The following is a 19,649-nucleotide window of genomic DNA, read 5'->3' on the forward strand; positions in this document are numbered from 1 at the left end:
GTTTTTCTTTCCGATGGCGACTACAACAGGGAACCGATGGCGACTTACAGTTCCCGACCCCGGGAAAAAAATCTCGAGCAAGCGCAGAAAGCAAAGTCTAATTCACCACGTGCTTCAGCGTCTACAAGCAGGTTTAATTTGACTTTCAACCGAGTTATCTCGGCGTCTTAATCCGATCCGAGTAACAGTATCAATCCAATTTCTTGTCAGATTAAGGTGTCTATATGCACTTAATAACTCAGTCGTATTGTAATTTAGCCAAATATCTGATCCTTTCAGTGCCATATAGTGTAGTGAAGTGAAGTGAAATGTATTTATATAGCACTTTTCAGCAACAAGGCGATCCAAAGTGCTTAAAGCGGAACTCCGGGGCATTTGAAGCGTGTTTCCATTGCTAGAGGTTGTCAAATACTGCTAGTAGGACACAGAGAGGTCCAGATCTGTGCTCCCTGTGTGAAGATCGCTCTGTCCGCACAGCGTGTCATGCGAGGCTAATACGTGGTGGCTAAGGGGCAAGCGCTAACCCTTCCACGTAAAACAACAACTTGCACACTGCAGAAACGTCACACCACTTTATAAACCATCCGACAATAAAGTCACAAGCCTTACCATCAAAACCATATGCATGGTTCTCACATTACTGGCATGGGGACGTTACAAAACAACTTTATAAACAGCATGTCACTCACCGGCTGGTTGTAGGCTCGCGCATGTGAAAGCCCAGAAGAGTCGATGGACGATAATCCCATATACAAAACAATTATCTTCTCTAGAAAAACTGCGTTCAAGTATTTAAAACATTACAACAATACATGCCCAGTAATATTGTAAAGTAAAAGTCTACACACCCCTCTTCAAATGTCAGGTTTTTGGGATTTAAAAAAAATGACAGACAGATTATTTCACAACTTTTTCTACTTAAATCTAAATCATTATCCTGTACAATGCAATTGAAAAGCAAACTCAAAGCTTTAAAGGGGAAAACATAGAAAATGAAAAACTTCAGTATTAGTTTAAGGGTGTGTATATTCATGCAACCATGTTAATTGAAGTTTTTCATTTTCTATTTTATCCCTTTAAAGCTTTGAGTTTGTTTCTCAGTTGCATTGTACAGGTTAAAGGAACAGATCAGAAGTGAGAAGTGATACGTACCTTTCCGAGCGTTGTGCGACCTCCCAGTCAGTCAGACGCGCTGTCACTCCTGTTAGCATTTGTAGCTAGACTAACCAAACTTTGTTTCATGTCACTGGTCATAGAAACCTATGTAAACAGGAAAAACGTGGAAGACTTTGGTTGCATCTAACTACAGCCCCGAAACTTACCGGTGGCCATGCTGAGTCTAGCTACAAATGCTAACAGGAGTGACAGCGCGTCTGACTGACTGGGAGGTCGCACAACGCTCGGAGAGGTACGCATCACTTCCGTCTCACTTCTGATAAGAACATATTTCATTGTTAAACTACAGTGGTCTGTTCCTTTAATAGTTTACATTAACTTATTAACTACCCCCCTCCCACCCCCCACCCCACAACATGCATTTTGCAGACATTTTTAAAAAAAGAGATCGGTTGCATTTCAGAAACATCAGTGAGGACAGCATTTCCACTCCAAGGCTTGCCCTATGGGGTCTCATAATTAGCCCTCCAGCACTGAACACTCTTTCTACTGGTGCTGAAGAAGCAGGTACGGAAAGCACTTTGAAAGCTAGGGCATGCAAATGGCAGTATCTGTCCTTGTTTTTACACCAAAATACAAGCACGCCCTCCTCTGCAGAGTAGTTTTTGATGTCTTGCAGGTAAGATTGTACCTCACTGTTGACAATTTGATGTCCAAGGGTGGAGTGGCTCTTCGTGTGAAGTTTGTATCTTCCCAGGAGCCGTTGGATCTTGGCATTCGGGGGAGACTCTTCCTGGGTAGGTTCTGGTAGCTCACAGTCCAGGTCCACCGTCTTAGCCAGAGTGATCAAGTTGCCTGGAAAAAGAAAATATAATAAAAAACAAATTCTCAGACAAAATTCATTGTCCCCACAACCCCACCCCCACACGCGCGCGCGCACAGTACAGGTGGATAACTACAATTTCACTGCATGTTCTACTTTAAGTATTTCTATGCATGTGACAAATAAAACTTGTATCCCTGTAAATGTGATTAACTTTTTCCACTTCAATAAACTGCTGCACAGTATACTTTAAAGAAGGGTTTTTGAAATACAGAATATACCTGTTAGTGACTGTCGCAGTTCGTTCTTTGCACTGCTACTGGCCTTGACATCCATTTCCACCCACTACAATCCAAACTGGGGGTCCAGCATTGCTGCATGCATGTAGATATCACGGCTGAATGGGAGATCAGGGCCCTGATCGTCTGCCACTCCTACCCTTACAAAGATGCCGGCAAATCTTCTTTCAAGTGAGGCTCGGAAGGCCCTGGTCAGTAACCTACACAGTCTCTTTTCACCATCCATTGCTGTTAGGTGCGAATGAAGTTCCAGGACAGTCGGGACAACCATGCTGATCGTAACAACTTTGTCACCCTGGGTCAAATCAGTGGCCTCACCAAAAGGTCCGAGAATTTGTCCAAGTTCTTTGCATTGTGCCCATTCACGTTGGCTGAGGACCACATTCTCAAAGTCAAGTGCACACATTTCAGTGAGTGCAGCATGGTCCAGCTCTGTAACTGCCTGTACCTGCCTAAATTGTGAACTCCACCTTGTGACACTTGAGACAGGGATACTCTTGCCACTCCCGAACACCGACTCAAACTTCTCCTTAAATACCGTGCTAGTGTGCAGCAGACTTGATAGCTTGGATATTTTTGAGATTGCCCGTGACATTGCTTTCAGCTCCTTCATTCCGTCTCCAACGACCAGCTGTAGGCTGTGCGCAAAGCACGACAGCCGTTGACGGGAACCAAACAGACCGCTTGTATCCACCTGTGCACCAGCCATGTCCTCCTCCTCATCCGAGCTGCCATCTTCACCGTTATCTGCTTGGTTATCTGGCATCTTCACTCTAAAAGCCTTCTTCATGTTGGAGGCATTGTCAGTGACAATAAATGGACCTTGTCACTGACGTTGTATTCATCCAGAATTTCCTCAAATGCGGTGGAAATGTTGTCCGAGCTGTGGCGGGCTTTAAATCTTCTGCAGTCGAGCAGGTAGGCATCGAGACTGTACTCAGAAGAGCACAGCACGTGAGCTGTGACACCCAAGTAGGACCTCATCGTGCGGTCGGACCAGATGTCACATGTGACCGAAATGGACTGCCGTTCCATCAGCCGGGATTTGATGCCCTCTTTCAATGTCATCACTAACTGTGGGATCGATTTGTTTGTGATTGTTGCCCTGGATATGGGGGTGTACCGTTCATCCATTACGTGAAGAAAGTGACGAAAGTGTACATTTTCGACAAGGGATAAAGGTAGGCAGCACCCAATCACAAGATCATTAATGAGAGCCTGGTTGATGGCCTGTTGCCTGGATGACGAGGCATTGTACGTCTGAATCTGTGATGACCGCTGCTGCCACAATCCAGTTATGGTTGGTTGAATGGTCTCCTCAGATAGCCCTTGGCGATACTCCTGCAGGCTGGAGATAGAATAAAACAAAAGCATATGTAAGTGTTGGAACTGAATAACAAACAGATATCAAGCCTCACATTATAAGGGAAATAAAACCTGTATCCCCATTTATACATTCATGTCCTTACTCTGTAAAACTAAAATAAGTTGCAACATAATCATCAGCCAATGGCTCTCTTTGTTTATTTAATAAATGTTATGGAACTGAAATGTCGAGACTGGCATAAAGGGAGAGTCATGTTTGCTTTTTTTGGCAAATATTTTTTAGTTTGGTATTTCTGGTAAGTATTTAAAGTAAATAATCCCATCTAATTTGCATTTCTAAAAACGTGTGCAAATATCTATTTGTTTCAGCACAAATCAAGTATTTTCATTAAAATATTTTTTTTTTTGCCATAGGCTATCTCTCTGTCCACGTCATTCTATTGATGCACCAAAAACCCAGCTAGTATCCCTCTTCTGTTGCTAATATAGACCCAGGTCGTAATTGGACATAATTATGACTATTATTATATTATTAGAATAGTATTACTATTTATTTAGACCTGGAGTCGGCACAAACAGTGTTGAATAGCGTGAGGTGCACTTCCAATGCGCAGTGCAGAAGGGACACTCGGTTATAGCCGCATGTTCCTCTCACTCCACATCTGCCGCTGTTGACAGGAATAGGACTATGCACACTTCTTTTGTCTTAATTTACTTTTGTACTTCGTATACAAGCTCTTCTACAAACATCCCCACCACTGTCACCCTCCAGGTGACGAATATTGAGTCTATAACAAGCAAATTATGACGCGTTGCTTACTTTATCACCCTGCCCTTGTCCAGGGGTGCAAACAGAGGTATGGTCAAAAAGGAGTGAGATTATCGAAGCCCCCGCCCCCGCAGGAATTATCATATAATTACATTTTGCCACCACCTCTGCCATCCAGGGCTCACCCTATTCACACAAAAATGTTCTTTATATGAAAATACACTGTCCCAGTTCCTTGGAAATTCTTAAAAGTAAAGAATACTGAGACAACGCTGGAAACATTTGGCATGTCCCCTTTTTTTCAATTTTTTTGAAAAAGTCTGACATTTTGAATATGACTCAATACACACAAGTTCCACAATATCACACCATTAACAACCTCAGTTCACTCTCATAGACTTTTATATCACCACAACTTTCTTTAGCACACCGAGAAACAACAGAAAAATAGCCTCAGCAGCTAAAAAGACAAGTTTCTCACCGTTGCTCTCTGTATTTCAAATTACGCCGATATCGGAGCTTTTAGCGGCTCTACAGGTGACAGGTGAGTGTTAAGCTGGGCATACACTGTGCGATTTTTTCAATCGCGGTATTCAGCTGCTGCTCATACTGTACGAGTGAATCGCAAGGGTTAAAACGTCACAGCTCACGATTCCTGTTCTCACACTGTACGACCCGATGGTCTGATGCGATCTGGCTGCTCACACTACACGACACGTCGGACTCGGTCGCTGCCATGCTGTTCTGTTGTCTTTTTCTTCTTCTGTTGACATTTTTCTCTTCCGTACCTATGTGCGCGCATGCGTAGTGTGACAGGATGAGGTCAATCGGCTGGTCCAGCTGCTTCAACTGTACGAGAGCCTCACGAGGAGCGACCAGGATTTCAAACAAGTTTGATTTTCATCCGATCGATCGGGAGGTGGTCGGGAGGGCTTAATCGTTTGTCGTTACCCCATGTATACTACACGATGCGAGACGCACGATTGAGCCAAAACTCGGCCCGATCTCCAAAATAGTCGCACGAGTGAAAATCTTGTTGACATCGGGCCAAAAATCGCACAGTGTATGCCCAGCTTTAGCCTGTTAGACACAGAGCTAGCATTAGCATGGACGACGGTAAGCGTTAACAAGCCTTTATTTTGATAACTGACTCGTCTTACCGACGTACTTGTCTCCGGACTTCCAATCGGTATGTGCTTTGACTTTCTTTCAGTGTTACTCGGGATTTTTCTCCTTTTTCTGTCCTTTTCCACAAGTAGCTGCGCTTTACTTCTCTGGTTAAGGTCAGAAAATAACGTAAAAATCGTGCGCCTGCAGTTCACCTGGCTGTTGAGGCACTCCCCACGTGGGGTCATACGAACTGTGCGGTGCATTCAAATGCAACAGGAACATTAAACTTTACCGATGCAAACATAAAATAAATACTCTCCCGCTTCTTTTATTGGTCTCTATGTCAGTCCAGAGAGATTCGGGGCTGAACTTTGATGAAATTATAATCAGACATTACAACAACACCCCCCCCACCCCCTAAAAAAAAAAACCTCATCGGATCTGCACGATTCACACAAGTCCCCCAGACAGCTGTGAAAAAGGCGGCATCCGCCAAAAGGCGCGCCGTTTTCACCCCTGCTTGTCATCCACGCCAGCCTAACGACAGTAAACAAAGCAGCATGAAATATTTACCCCGCGTCTCATTCTCAAAAACCTCCACTTCCTCAATATATGTCTTTTACAGAAACAAATACTTCCAATGTGTACTTACTTAGCAAACGAATGAATGCATGTTTTTTTCTTGACACAGTTCCCAAGATCCGTGATTGTTAGGCAGTCTCCCTCAGGCAACGGTAATAGCATGGGCAGTATACCGCGGCAGATAATACATTCCTATTCACATAATTTATCATTTAGGGAAAAAATATATTCGTTCTGCGTGTGCTCCATAAATGTACCTCAATTTCAGAGATATGCAGGCAAGCTTGTGTCTGCTTCGCACAAGTTAAAGCGATACTCCGGAGTAGATTCACCCTAGGGTCATTTGAACCGTGATATCAAGCCAAGTAGCCCACCCGAAGTTTTTTCGATCTTGGCTGAACATCAGCTGAGTTACTGAGTTATCCCGAATAGCTTAGCACAAGCGCTAATGGAACCTGGCAGTATCTCCAAAATTACCACACTAAAATCACATGTCATGACACCAAACTTCTACAGTAGTACAAATATGGTCTGTACTCACAAAACGATACATTTGGAGGTTTGTACATAGTCCAGGAGTTTATTATTATCAACACAAGCCTGATAGCTTCTAGAGGTGCAACGGATCAAAAAACTCACGGTTCGGATTGTTCCTCGGATCAGAGTCACGGATCGGATAATTTTTCGGATCAGCAAAAAAAAAAAAAATAGACAAGACAAAAAAACATGTTTTGTCTTTTTGTTTTTTAACACTTTTAAATTATTAACGTGGCTCGAGCACGTTCAGCATGTGTTTAAAGCCCTTGTTTTGCACAACTGAATATGGCCTCATGTGTGCACCTATAAACACAACGATAGCGTTTGTGATCGCTTTAGCCCGGTCGGATTGATGAGCGGTTGTTGAGCCGCTTTCGGTCTCACTCCTGTCGGTGAAACACCGGGGTGATGTCGCTGCAAATGCGTGGCCATGCTCGATGTGTTTCCACTGTTGTGTGGCTTTCTTGTGCCACAGTGCCTACACACCGTCACGGTTTTATCCACCAACCTCTTTCCTTCTTCATTAAATTTGACAGGGAAGCCAAAATGCTCCCAAACAGGGGATTTAAATGACGTGGGGCGTTCCTCCGCTCGCCATGACCACGCTGTGTTGCAGGTTAGGGGTTTTCTTTATGTTAGCTATCGCTATGTCAGCTACGTGTTATGTCTGTGTGGTAACCTAGGCGACAGGTTGGTGTGGCAGCACGAGTATAGAAACAGACGTAACGCTAGAGGCAGCAGTTATCGTTACAGTAGTCACCGAAGTCTAGCCTACTTTTATTTCTCATGCCCACTGTTCTACATGTTTTACTCTGAGGACAATAAATCACAAACGAGCCATAGGACTGTTTGCTTATTGAAGAGGGAACTGTTGCAGACTTTTACCCAGAGCGTGGAAAGTAGCTCTGTCCCTGGAAATAGCAGGTTGGTAACGGCTGTGTGAGGACTGAACATGCGCGCAATTTTTTTTTTTTCATAAATCAATCCGCGGATCATGTGTGTGCCGAACCGAAATAATTGATCCGAACGGATCACGGATCAATGATGATCCGTTGCACCACTAATAGCTTCTCTGCTGCTAAAGCTGCGTCGACGTCACTTCCTTGATCTGGGAGCTTCAAAGTAAGATGAGGGTTGATCTACTGTAGACAAAGTATATGCTATATTCTACATGGTTTTTTATGAATTTTTATGTTGTAGAGTTGTGAATTTATTTGAATAATGGAGAAATTGAGCAGCCTTGCTTTGTTGTCTACAGTAGTAGATCAACCCTCATCTTACTTTGAAGCTCCCAGCTCCCAGAAGTGACGTCGACGCAGCTTTAGCAGCAGAAAAGCTATCAGGCTTGTGTTGATAATAATAAACTCCTGGACTATTTTCAAACTTCCAAATGCATCGTTTGGTGAGTACAGACCATATTTGTACTACTGTAGAAGTTTGGTGTCATGGCATGTGATTTTAGTGTGGTAATTTTGGAGATACTGCTAGGTCCCGTTAGCGCTTGTACGAAGCTATTCGGGATAACTCAGTAACTCAGCTGATGTTCAGCCAAGATCGAAAAAAACTTCGGGTGGGCTACTTGGCTGGATATCACGGTTCAAATGACCTCAGGTTGAATCTACTCCGGAGTATCGCTTTAATAGTTCTAGAGCATATTTTGAAACGCTATCTAGTGTTTATACGTGGCTGGCGTGACGAAATAAACTCAAACTAACCTCTTTTCTCTCAGTGTAACACACGTAAAAGCATATCGTACACACAAACGTGACACAAACACCAAACGTGCAACTTCAGGGGACGATTAGCTGCTTGCCCGATTAAAAGGTGACCAGAGAGACTGGATGAGCTACAGTGTATTATAATACTCCTAGAATCTCTGAGGTGACTGAACGTTAACGTTAGCATTCCAAGCCCCAACAAAACCATAAACGGTACCTGAAACTGCAATACCTGTACATCAGTCGCTGAATATCATTATCGTTTAACTTCTTTTACCTGGTGTAAACCATAATGCCTTTATCTTCCACTTCTGTTACTGTTAACACCTTAGCACTAGATAAAGCTATGCAGCAGCACCTCCTACTGTAGAAGTAAGCTAGTGCTAGCTCTGCAGCTAACTTACCGAGCTGGGTGGTGCCTCTGCAGGTGTCTGTTGAAGTTTGACGTTGTCCCAGAGGTCTCCGAAATTGTCTTCTTGCAGAACTTGCAGTCTGCTTTGTGTTTTCTTTTGCTATGTGATGTGAAAAATTCTTGATGATTAATGAATCCATATTTAATTACAGCAGAGCTGGCAGACATCTTCACAGCTTGAGGCTGAATGCCAGTTACGCGGATGCACTGTGCGCGAAAATAGATACATTTTTAGAATGTTCAGTAACTATTGTGTGATTGGTTATCAAGGTAGAATCTTCGATGGCCGGTGTTTTAAAGTGACTCGGCCGAGTCCAACAGCTATGTTTGGCGAGACCAGTAGGGGAGTCCGAGACAAGTCCAAGTCCAAGAACTAGCGAGTCCGAGACGAGTCCAAGACCATCAAAAACACGTCTCGAGACGGACTCGAGTACTACAGCCCTGATACATACTGTGCGTGAGAAACTTGTCAGATCATTTCAAACTGTCTGTTCACTTGCTGGGCTGCTGGGGTCTTTTCACTTGCTGGGCTGCTGGGGTCTGTTCACTTGCTGGGCTGCTGGGGTCTGTTCACTTGCTGGGCTGCTGGGGTCTGTTCACTTGCTGGGCTGCTGGGGTCTTTTCACTTGCTGGGCTGCTGGGGTCTGTTCACTTGCTGGGCTGCTGGGGTCTGTTCACTTGCTGGGCTGCTGGGGTCTGTTCACTTGCTGGGCTGCTGGGGTCTGTTCACTTGCTGGGCTGCTGGGGTCTGTTCACTTGCTGGGCTGCTGGGGTCTGTTCACTTGCTGGGCTGCTGGGGTCTGTTCACTTGCTGGGCTGCTGGGGTCTGTTCACTTGCTGGGCTGCTGGGGTCTTTTCACTTGCTGGGCTGCTGGGGTCTGTTCACTTGCTGGGCTGCTGGGATCTGTTCACTTGCTGGGCTGCTGGGGTCTGTTCACTTGCTCGGCTGCTGGGGTCTGTTCACTTGCTCGGCTGCTGGGGTCTTTTCACTTGCTCGGCTGCTGGGGTCTGCCTTGTGATCCACAAGCTGCTGAGCATTTTTAGCAAAGCCAACAATGTGCCACTTTATTTCCAAACTAAGAGACACAGAAGAGCAGAAATAAAGAGTGATAAATATTCTCTTTAGAGATTACACTCAGCACATTACTCCTATCAACATTATATTCTTAAAAGTAAGATTTGCTCAAATTAAAACTTTAAACATGTCAATCACAGATCTTGATAACACTTTTCTTTCCGAAATAGATTCATGCAGTTATATACTGAGTTTTACAGAGAAATAAATATGGTCTTACCTTCTCCAGGTCGAAGTCTGCTTTTTTACAGGCATGACATCAATACAAGCAGCTCGCACACACATATGGAGAAACAGGAGAAAAAAGGTCAGCCTGGCTCTGTCCAAAGCTAATAAAAGCTCACAAATTAACATGTACCAAAAATGTAATTTATCTATAGGCATCGTAGTCTTGCTGCACCTCTGGTGGTAATGACAGCCAGTGCATCTCCCCTGAGACAGGTAGCAAGTATGTCCATCTGCACAGGCTTTAATTGCAAGCTCGAATCTAGTTTTATGGATTGGAAAAATGTTATTTGTCCTTACCATCTCCAAGGAAATAGGACAGTAATTCCACTCAAGAGAAGCACAGTCTTTGTTGTGTCTCATTGGGTTGAGTAGTCATTATCACTGGGAGTCATCCTCTATCATATATTAAATATATGTAACCCATCTCCATTGTATGTCTCTGTTGTGTCCCGAGTTGGAAAGGAGACGTAGGAGTCAGGACTGGATCTCTAAATCTTTACTTGGCAACTGCGGTGACAAACAGAAACACAGAAATCGTGAGCTGTGTGTGAGCTAGAAAAGGCTTTTTAACTTAAATCTTACAATAAAATAATCAATTTAGTACAGTAAAATTAAATTACAAGAAATAACATACACTGGTCCTTTAAACAGGTTAAGTTTCTGCTTTCAATGCTTCAGTATTTAAAGTTCTGCTTTAAAAAAAAAAATAGATTCAACAATTAGGCAACCAAACTTAATATGGTAACCTAAAAACCCACATTTCACTATCTCAGTTTAACGTTTAAATCCAAATAGACTAATATCACATTCAGCAGGCATCTGTATAATTTAGCATCAACAAACTTGTACAGGGCAGAGCCAGAGATTAACAACATTATTTTAAACACAAACGAACAAACATCTCCACACCTGGGGCGATAGAAAGAAATAAACTTTTATGGTGAAAAAACAGAGCAGACTCTTGCGAGGGAAGACAGCAGTGAACAGGCTAATTTAGCATGCTAATGCTCGAACAAAACTAATTAAACAAAACAAAAAAAACTTAGATCTCATGCAGGATGAGTGGGACATTACACAGAGCAGCATACAGCAGTTTCACTGCATTCATATCACGGATAACAACTTTTATGAACATATATCAGCAAAGAGCAACACAATTAGACTAACATCTGGCCATGTTAGAAAAGGCTTTGACCGAAAGCGCATGTTAACAATAAATACTTCAGCTGTCAAATAAAATGACCTGGTTGCCATCAGTCACTTAGTCTCAAAACTACACAATTAGACTAACATCTGGCCATGTTAGAAAAGGCTTTGACCGAAAGCGCATGTTAACAATAAATACTTCAGCTGTCAAATAAAATGACCTGGTTGCCATCAGTCACTTAGTCTCAAAACTATACAAAACGATAGTTATCTGCTAACAGCTTATATAATGGTAACAATTTATCAGAGGGCTGCTAACGTTAGCTTCAATGCTGTCCACTCGAGGGCTGCTAACGTTAGCTTCAATGCTGTCCACTCGAGGTATGAAAATGAATTAAAATATCGTTCACATGCGTTATCTGGGACACTTACCTATAAAAGCGTTTGGTTGACAATGTCCATTGTGGGTGTCTCATACTCCTCCTTGGAGATCATGAGCCCAATTCCTATTAGGGCACGTCTCTTTCATGTGATTGACTCATGACATTGCCCGCTACGAACCTGTTTGAAGGAGCGTTGTGTTCTTCAAACTTGGCCGGTTGGTCGTTTTGGGCGGGACGAAGCTAACTAGAAATAGGCGCCAACTTTGAAATTTGAACAGAAAAATCTGCATAGATTGATTGCATGAAGTGAATGAAGTGTGTTTCTAATGAAAATAAATACATAAATGAAAATATTTAATTTTTATTATATATTATATACACACACACACATTATTATTATTTAAAAAAAGGAAATATTGCAACTCCTTCTCCCTAACACACACACAATAAATATAATTTATATATATATATATTTTTTTTTTTTCATTATTATTTTAACATTATAACATACTTTCTGCATACAACGGGTACACAATGACTTGAGTTTTTTTTTTTTTCAAATGCAGTATCTTTACATTAAACATGACACTCTTCCTCAGTCTTTTACTTTGAATCAAAATAAAGGACAACCATACCTATTTATATACACACATAAAATTATGTCCAGGACATAGTAGTTATTTACATTCTACCATGCATTTTGACCAGTTAAACTGACAGAGTTTTACCAAGTTACAGTGTAGCGAATATAGTCAAATAAAATAAAAGGAAAAAAAAACAACTTCTGTAGCTGTGAACTAGGGTTTTCAGCTTGATAGATACTACTGTGCAGAAGGCAGAAATACCAGGTTTCGCAGGGTGTTTAGAGCACACTAGCATGATTTGGCATCAGATTCAGACAGCCAAGATTGAGAAGAAAGATTTGCATGTTATATTTCTGGATCTAGCAAATGTTTACTACAGTGCCTGTAGTGGTTGCTCTTAGACATGCAGAGATTGTGGGTAATGTGCAAATAGGCCGGGGAGGCTTGGGGCTTGGCCCGGGGAGTAGAGCAGGTCCCAAGGAGAAGAGAAAGCTAGTTGTTGAGCAGGTTCGTTGACAGGAGGAAATGTTATGGGGCACAAAGGCAGTGGCTCAGGCTAAGCAGGGACGGTGGTTGAATTGGGAAGGTGTAGAGAAGAAAAAGCTTAGTTGGAAAGAGCTGTGGAGTATGGAGGAAAGGAGTATTAGATTTTTGATAGGGGCAGCATATGATGTATTGCCAACTCCCCAGAACCTAAAACTCTGGGTAAATGGAGACCCGTTATGTTCAGGTACTGCAACTCTAAGGCATATTTTGTCAGGTTGTAAGGTTAGTCTGTCACAAGGCTGGTATACGTGGCGACATAACTAAGTATTAAGAAGCTTAGCTGCAGGTATTGAAGAAAAATGAAGGCAACTAGACAAAACACTAATGAAAAGAGGTTCCCACCTGATGACCCCACAATGATATGTTGGTCAGCACATTGATCAGCACTATTATTACAGGTTAAAACCTGTAATAATACGGAATACTTTCTGTAAAACTGCATTATTTAAAGTACACGTTCCGTAAAATAACATTTTCAATTGTATTTCTTCAGTAATGTACAGTTAAAAAACATGAAATCACTTCAAATAAATGCTAAATAACCTGAAATTTTGTGGAAATAACTATAGATTTCTGTAATTTTATATACATTTCTTGATTATAATTATTAGGAAAGATTTGTAAAATTACATCACATTTGATGTAAAATTACATTTGAATATGAAAGAAACATGTTAAATTGCCTGTAAAAAACATAGAAATAATGTAAATTATATTATTGGTCATTACATGTAATTCTAAAGGTAGATATTGAAATTACTAATAGTATCCGTTAATTTACAGTTATTACATTGTTTTAAGGAAAATGGTGATAAACCCGTAAAAACATATAGAAAATTGTATGTAAAATTAAAGATAAAGATGTACAAATACAATAAATTGTCATTAAAAAACATAATATTAATTTAATCTTACATTACGGATAATTAACTGTAATTTTAAACATAAAACCTAAAATTAAAAAAAAATATCTGTAAATCTACTGGAATTCCATTGTTTTATTGGAAAACAGGAAAAATCTGTGAAAAATTACAGAATATTTCCTGTAAAATTACATTTTTTTTTTTTACAGTGTAGATGTTGCTAATCTAAGGCACTCGATTAATTAATCATCAACGATTATGAGCACCTCCATAAAAGTTTGATGCAATTTGCTGGTCTGGAGCATTCAGATAACAATACTAAGGAGGAAAGGCAGTGATCTTAGAGGAGCAATTGTTGCTGTCTGTCAGTCTGAGAAAGGTCGTTTCCAAATAATCCATCATTCTACAGCGACAAAGATTATTTACAAGTGGAAAACATTTAGGACAGCTGCCAATTATCCCGGGAGTCGACGACCCAGCAAACTGAATCAAGGTCAGACCGTGCAATGCTCAGAGAAATTGCAAAATACCCAAAAGCTACATGTCTGACTACAGGCTTCAGGTAGAGTGTTGAATGTTAAAGTTGATGACGAGAAAAAATTTGCCTAGAGAGCGCCTTCTCTCTAAAAAGGACTTGGCAGCACGGCTCAGGTTGATTGCATCTGAACAACACCAAAAACACCAAAACCTCTGGAAATATGCCCTCCGGACTGATGACGCCATGGGGATGACCGGCTAAAATGCACAGCACGACTTTAGATGAAAACCAAACACAACATTCCGCCACAAACTCGTCATACCAGTGGTGGACGCAAAGCAGAATAGCTAGGGGGAAAAAAAAGTTGGTGTATTGTAATAGCCCAGTACAAAGTCCAGAGCTCAACATGACTGAAATGCTTTGGCTGCAGAGCTGTGGAAACCTTAATGAAATGAAGAAATGTTCTAGAGTGAGCCAAAACTGTGAGCCTCCACAACAGCGTGAGGCAAAGAAAGACAATGTAAAGATGTGAGAGACTAATAAGAATGTGTTTGTTTCAAACACTGCTTTGTAAGTTCAATTGAACGGGGTGTACTTAGTTATTCCCACATGTGTTTCTGCAGTTTTGACATAGTTCTTGTTCAATAAATACTTGGCACAACATCATATACCATGTGCTGCTGTATTTGGCTAAACTGAAGATCTGTTACGGACCAGAAGATTTATATATCCAGATATTTAGAACGTTTGTCATAGTTTATTTTTGACATGTGTGTATATGCACGCACAACTTTTTGCATCTGAGTCACTTCACTTTGAAACCATATTCAGCGTTCCAGGTCCTGGAAGTTAACCTCCGTGTGGGTCAGGTCTGTTGGGGGTCATAGATATTCTTAGTAAGGGGACATGTCCTAAATCCCTCTGAAATCTAAAATTTCGCACACGTGCCACAAACCTCATCCACAGCGATCACATAAACCGAGCTCTGTGTCATTTCTTGAAATGCAGAATTTCTTCAAAATGCGGGGCTGCACAGTCCGGCATTGTTTGCGTTACTACGAAACCGAGTTGGAAATCTGAATGTCATAAAAAAAGCAAAAACCCTGAAAGACAGAAGGAAACTATGACCGGATGAATGGGAACATTTTCTCACAAGGAAAACTGAAGGGAAGAAGACATGCAGTCACTGCTGGTGACTCCTCAGTGTGAGCATGTTGGATCTTGTTTCGTGGCGAGGGAATGTTTACTGTTTGTCTACGTGATGATGTGTTATGTCTTTAAAGGAGAGTTTTTCGCTCCAAAGAGAATAGAATTTTTTGTTTGCATTAAAAAATTTGGAAAAAAAAATCTGTGTTGCTTGAGCACATTTTAAGATGTGCTATTGAAGCTGTGGAACATTTCAGATATAAACCCTGAAACATTAGAAAAATGTAGTCATTTAAGTCGGCTTAACGGCTTTCTTTACTGTTTTCTTTTGGTGTATGTGTTTTAGGTCTCTTCCTAAACCAACTTCCCTTTGATGAAGAGAAGTTAATCATTGATACCTCATGTGCATGTGTAAAGTTCCCTCCAAAACTAAGACGAGACATTGTCCGTTAGCTATTTTCACTTATAACAAAATCATTGCTTCAGTCATCACCACAATACTTGTGACCTTTCAACCTCTGTCCACGGGTGTGTAATTAGTGGCTACTTTCTATCCACCTTTTTTAACAGATCGTGTCAGATTTTTCCGTTCTGCTTCATGTTTTCATATCATTGCAATGAGCTCTGTAATCTGGGAGGACATGGGAGAATCAGTTCTCTGTAAACACACAAATCACAATGCAAGTTTTGCCTTTGGGAATGAATCTTAGCCAAATGCCTTACCAACACCCTCTAGAGTTACGGGAACTGCATCCCAGTCAAGCAGTCTTACAAAGCCTGTAAGATATTCACTTTTTTTTTTTTTAATCACAAGTGTAAATACAGAACAATACAGTCAACTCAACTGAAATGTCTTTTCAGAGCCTTTCTGTGGAATCGGCTTCTGTTTTTGTTCCCTTTCCTTTGCACTCCTTACCTCCTGAGACTTATTCTATTCCTTTTAAATCCAGACTCTGAAGGAGGTCTGTGAAAGGATCACATGAGAATGGGTAGACTTGGACGATTTAGCACACATCTCAGGGGTGTTGCACATGAATGGGTGTTTCTTTTTGTCAGCTTTGCTCATTAGAGAAAAATGCGGATTACAGTGTACTGTTATTTTCCCAAGCCCTCACATTTAAAGATTAAGGTTCTCTTGGGACTGAAAACGAAATTGGATCATGTTTGTAGGAAAACCGTTGGACATCAGGTTTGACAGGTCTGCTACTGTTTGTTAAACAAAGTTCATTTGATATTCTCAGCAAAGAGGTAAAGTTGAAAATAAAACTGAGCAGTTGACACGTATGTGTACATACTAAATAGAAAATCAATGCACAATATGTTAGTGCCAAAATCAGCAAGTCAATCTAATTTGCTAGATCTGCTAGAAGATGCTCACACGTTTTAACGTTAAAAAAAAAAAAAAATCTTTTGCGACACGTTTTATTGCTGCAGCACATCTTTTTGCTTCCTGTTTATTCACAGACCCTCTTCCCGAAGGCCCAGCCTACACTTACGTTTAGCAGACACTTTCATACAGAGCAACTTGCAGGTCAAGCTTCAGTGCAGTAGCAAATCACTGGCCTATGTTTTCAGTGCTATATCTATTTAAATCAATCAAAATGACAGGGTGTAAATTGAACCGAAACCGAATTTTAAAGTAAGTGCAGGTTAGATGCCTTAAGATGTTTGAGATGTCAGGTGAGGAGGTGTTTTCTGAAGAGATGAGTTTTCAAGAGGTTGTTGGGGGTAGAGAGGGACGCCCCTTCTCTGATTGCGCTCGGGAGCTTGTTCCTCCACGGCGGAACCATAAATTAAAAGAGCCTGGCTTGAGAATGCCTTGTGACAACATTCCCGGAGGGTACACAGGGGTCGAGAAAGGACTGACTGAGTTTCGATACCTGGGTGCAGACCAGGCTAGTGTTAGTGAGTTCAATTTGTTTCAGGCAGCCATGGGTAGTCGGTGATATTGTACGGAATGATGTCTCCGTTTTGCTTGATAAAATACCTGAAACGGTTTGGCATTCTGGACCGTCTTCTCTATGCATGAGACCTATGTCTCTATGTTGGGAGGCCTGATGGAAGAGCGTTGTAGTTGTCAGTCGAGAAATAACCGTGGTATTTACCATAGCTGGGTGTCATCCTGAGTCGGATACAGCCGGAGTTTTCTTTTTTTATACAGTGCAAATGACAGTACCAAGAGACAGAGGGTAGGACATAGGTCAGTCATAGTCAGCCAATGACAACTATTCTCATGGTACATCAATTCCAGCTGTTTCTGCAGTGTACTCATCTTTTTGGACATGTTTGTTTCAGAGCCTGTATACTCACGGGGGTCATCTGACAAATGGTAGAACAGTTGGGTCAGAGTTAGGTCACTGGAGGTTTAAAAGTCAGATGACTCATTTCCTGAGGGAGTGAACACCGAGGAACAGTCACCAAGAAGTTTACATTTGTTCAACAACACATGACTACAGTGTCATGCTCATCTCCTCTCTCCTCTAGGTACGCCCTGCTCTGGGGTCTGACTGCTAAGCATGCTGGGTAAGGCGCAGCCAACTACGAGTAACCTCGACCTGGTGAAATTTGAAGTTTCTGATTCTTCGACAGCTTCAGACGAATACGACGGTATCAACATGGCCGACCTCGTGGAAAGCCTGGATACCAGAGAGCTGGACATGGGGGAAGGAGAGGAGGCGGACTACGATGGAAACTATTTGGGTGTGTGTGTGTGTGTTTGTGTGTGTTCACTTGTTGTCTATTTGTCTAATAAAATCTTACACAAATTTCTCCAATTATCCACGCAGCACCTAAAAGTCACACATGATCAATCTTAAGGATAGCAGATGATCCTTCATTTCATTTCATTCATCAAGAGCTGACTAACTTTACATTTGCTCTTACACCGAAATTTACAAAGCACAGAAATCTTGAACAGAGGGTGACATCTCAGTGTTGCAGCCTACTCACTCTTAAGCAGCCTGAATAACTCCTACAAATGCAAAAAAATAACACCAACCGCTTGCCTTGATTTCTGTCCCAGGGGATTGTCGTATACCATTTTCAGCAATATATGCCACAGTGGGCTTTAAGGAGGCCAGTGCTACAGTCTACCTACCCACTGTGCCTATCACAGCACGGATCCTGGAGGTAGAGCGGTTCACCGCCGCACAGGACCGCTTCAACTTGTCGCACCATAGGAGTGTCAACAAGGTACTATGCACCTATTTAATAAAGCAATAGCTTCTACAGAGCCCTAATTAGTGGTCCTATCGTTTATGGGTACACTTCGATTCCTGTGGGGGAACTGAATGATTCAAATGCTGTTGTCTTCTGCTCAAAGACAAATGCACTTTTAATTAAGTAGCCAAAGTTAGAGGCATTTTAACCTTGTGTGTGTTTCTAGTCTCTGCCAGCAGTGTTTAAGATCGAGCTGAAACACGGGGAGTTCACCTGGGTGATTAAGAGAAAGGAGAAACATTTCATGGAGCTGCACAGAGAGCTGAGGACGTACAAGACCTTCATGAGGATACCACTGCCATCACGCAGGTTGGCTTCCAACTCACATATACTGGTCCGGTAGATAAACAGTCGCACATGGACACGCTCATGTGGGAACATAAACAAGCACAGGTTTATGTGTTCACATAAATGCTTGTTTTTGTCATATCGCACCCAGTCAGATTGTTTTGCCACAATAATCACTCAAAAAACAACAACTGGTATATGTACTGTAGGTATTTGCCTATGATAAGGAAATTTAAAGAAAACTTCACTTTCACACCATTTAGGAGAGAAAATCAATTCCTCTTTTAAAAGTGAACAGCAACAAGAGCTCTGAAACACGAGCTATCTGTTAGTTAGCCTTAGCTGCATAAAAATCAGATTTTGGTTTTTCATTTTAAATCCAGTAATTGTGATGTTAAACATCTTAAAAAGTCTTTAAAACTGCAGTATTTATGTATTGCTAAGTCTTGGCAAAAAAGCGAAAAAGTTAATTTTGTGATGAGCCAAACAGTGGGAATCCCCTCCCTTCTCTTCCCAAAGGGAATAACGTCCACAGTAAAATATAAAAGTTAATTGATGTTCAGTAGCACAGCAGTGAATGAACTCGCCGTTAGTTCATTCCAAACTTTTACATTTGACTTTCTGAACATCTGCTAAGAGGAAACTACTCAGAAAATTCTGTTTTCATTTCAGAGCAACCACTAAAACAGTTTTTCTTACAAGTACACTTTGGAAAAGCACCTTCGAATAGAGAGTGTTTTTTTTTTAAATTTAGCATTTAATTTCCTCCCTTCCAGCCACACAGTGAGGAGAAAGACAGTGAGGAAGAGCGAAGTGAGAGAGATGCCCTCGTTGCCCAGGAGTGGAGGAGACGAACTGGTGCGAGACGAGCAGGTCTCCAGCAGGAGGGTACGTTGCAGCATTGTTGCTGCGGCTTCTGTGCTTGGAAAGCTGACTGCTGGCATTGCCTCAGCTTTGTTGCATGAAGCTCACCTGGCACTCTTTTGTTGCCATGACACTAC

General features: G+C 41.7%; 1 protein-coding gene across 1 annotated transcript in view; it reads left to right on the forward strand.

The window, feature by feature from the left end:
• Nucleotides 1-19,649, forward strand: part of pld1a (phospholipase D1a) — a 46,463-nt gene that overhangs the window by 8,490 nt on the left and 18,324 nt on the right. Inside the window, exons 2-5 of the mRNA XM_075488063.1 lie at nt 17,626-17,841; nt 18,164-18,333; nt 18,527-18,669; nt 19,425-19,536. Of these exons, the coding sequence (XP_075344178.1) occupies nt 17,658-17,841; nt 18,164-18,333; nt 18,527-18,669; nt 19,425-19,536 (609 nt within the window). The 5' untranslated portion in view covers nt 17,626-17,657. The remainder of the gene's footprint in view (nt 1-17,625; nt 17,842-18,163; nt 18,334-18,526; nt 18,670-19,424; nt 19,537-19,649) is intronic.

The sequence above is a fragment of the Odontesthes bonariensis genome, chromosome 17 (genome assembly GCF_027942865.1).
Source record: "Odontesthes bonariensis isolate fOdoBon6 chromosome 17, fOdoBon6.hap1, whole genome shotgun sequence".
Taxonomy (NCBI): domain Eukaryota; kingdom Metazoa; phylum Chordata; class Actinopteri; order Atheriniformes; family Atherinopsidae; genus Odontesthes; species Odontesthes bonariensis.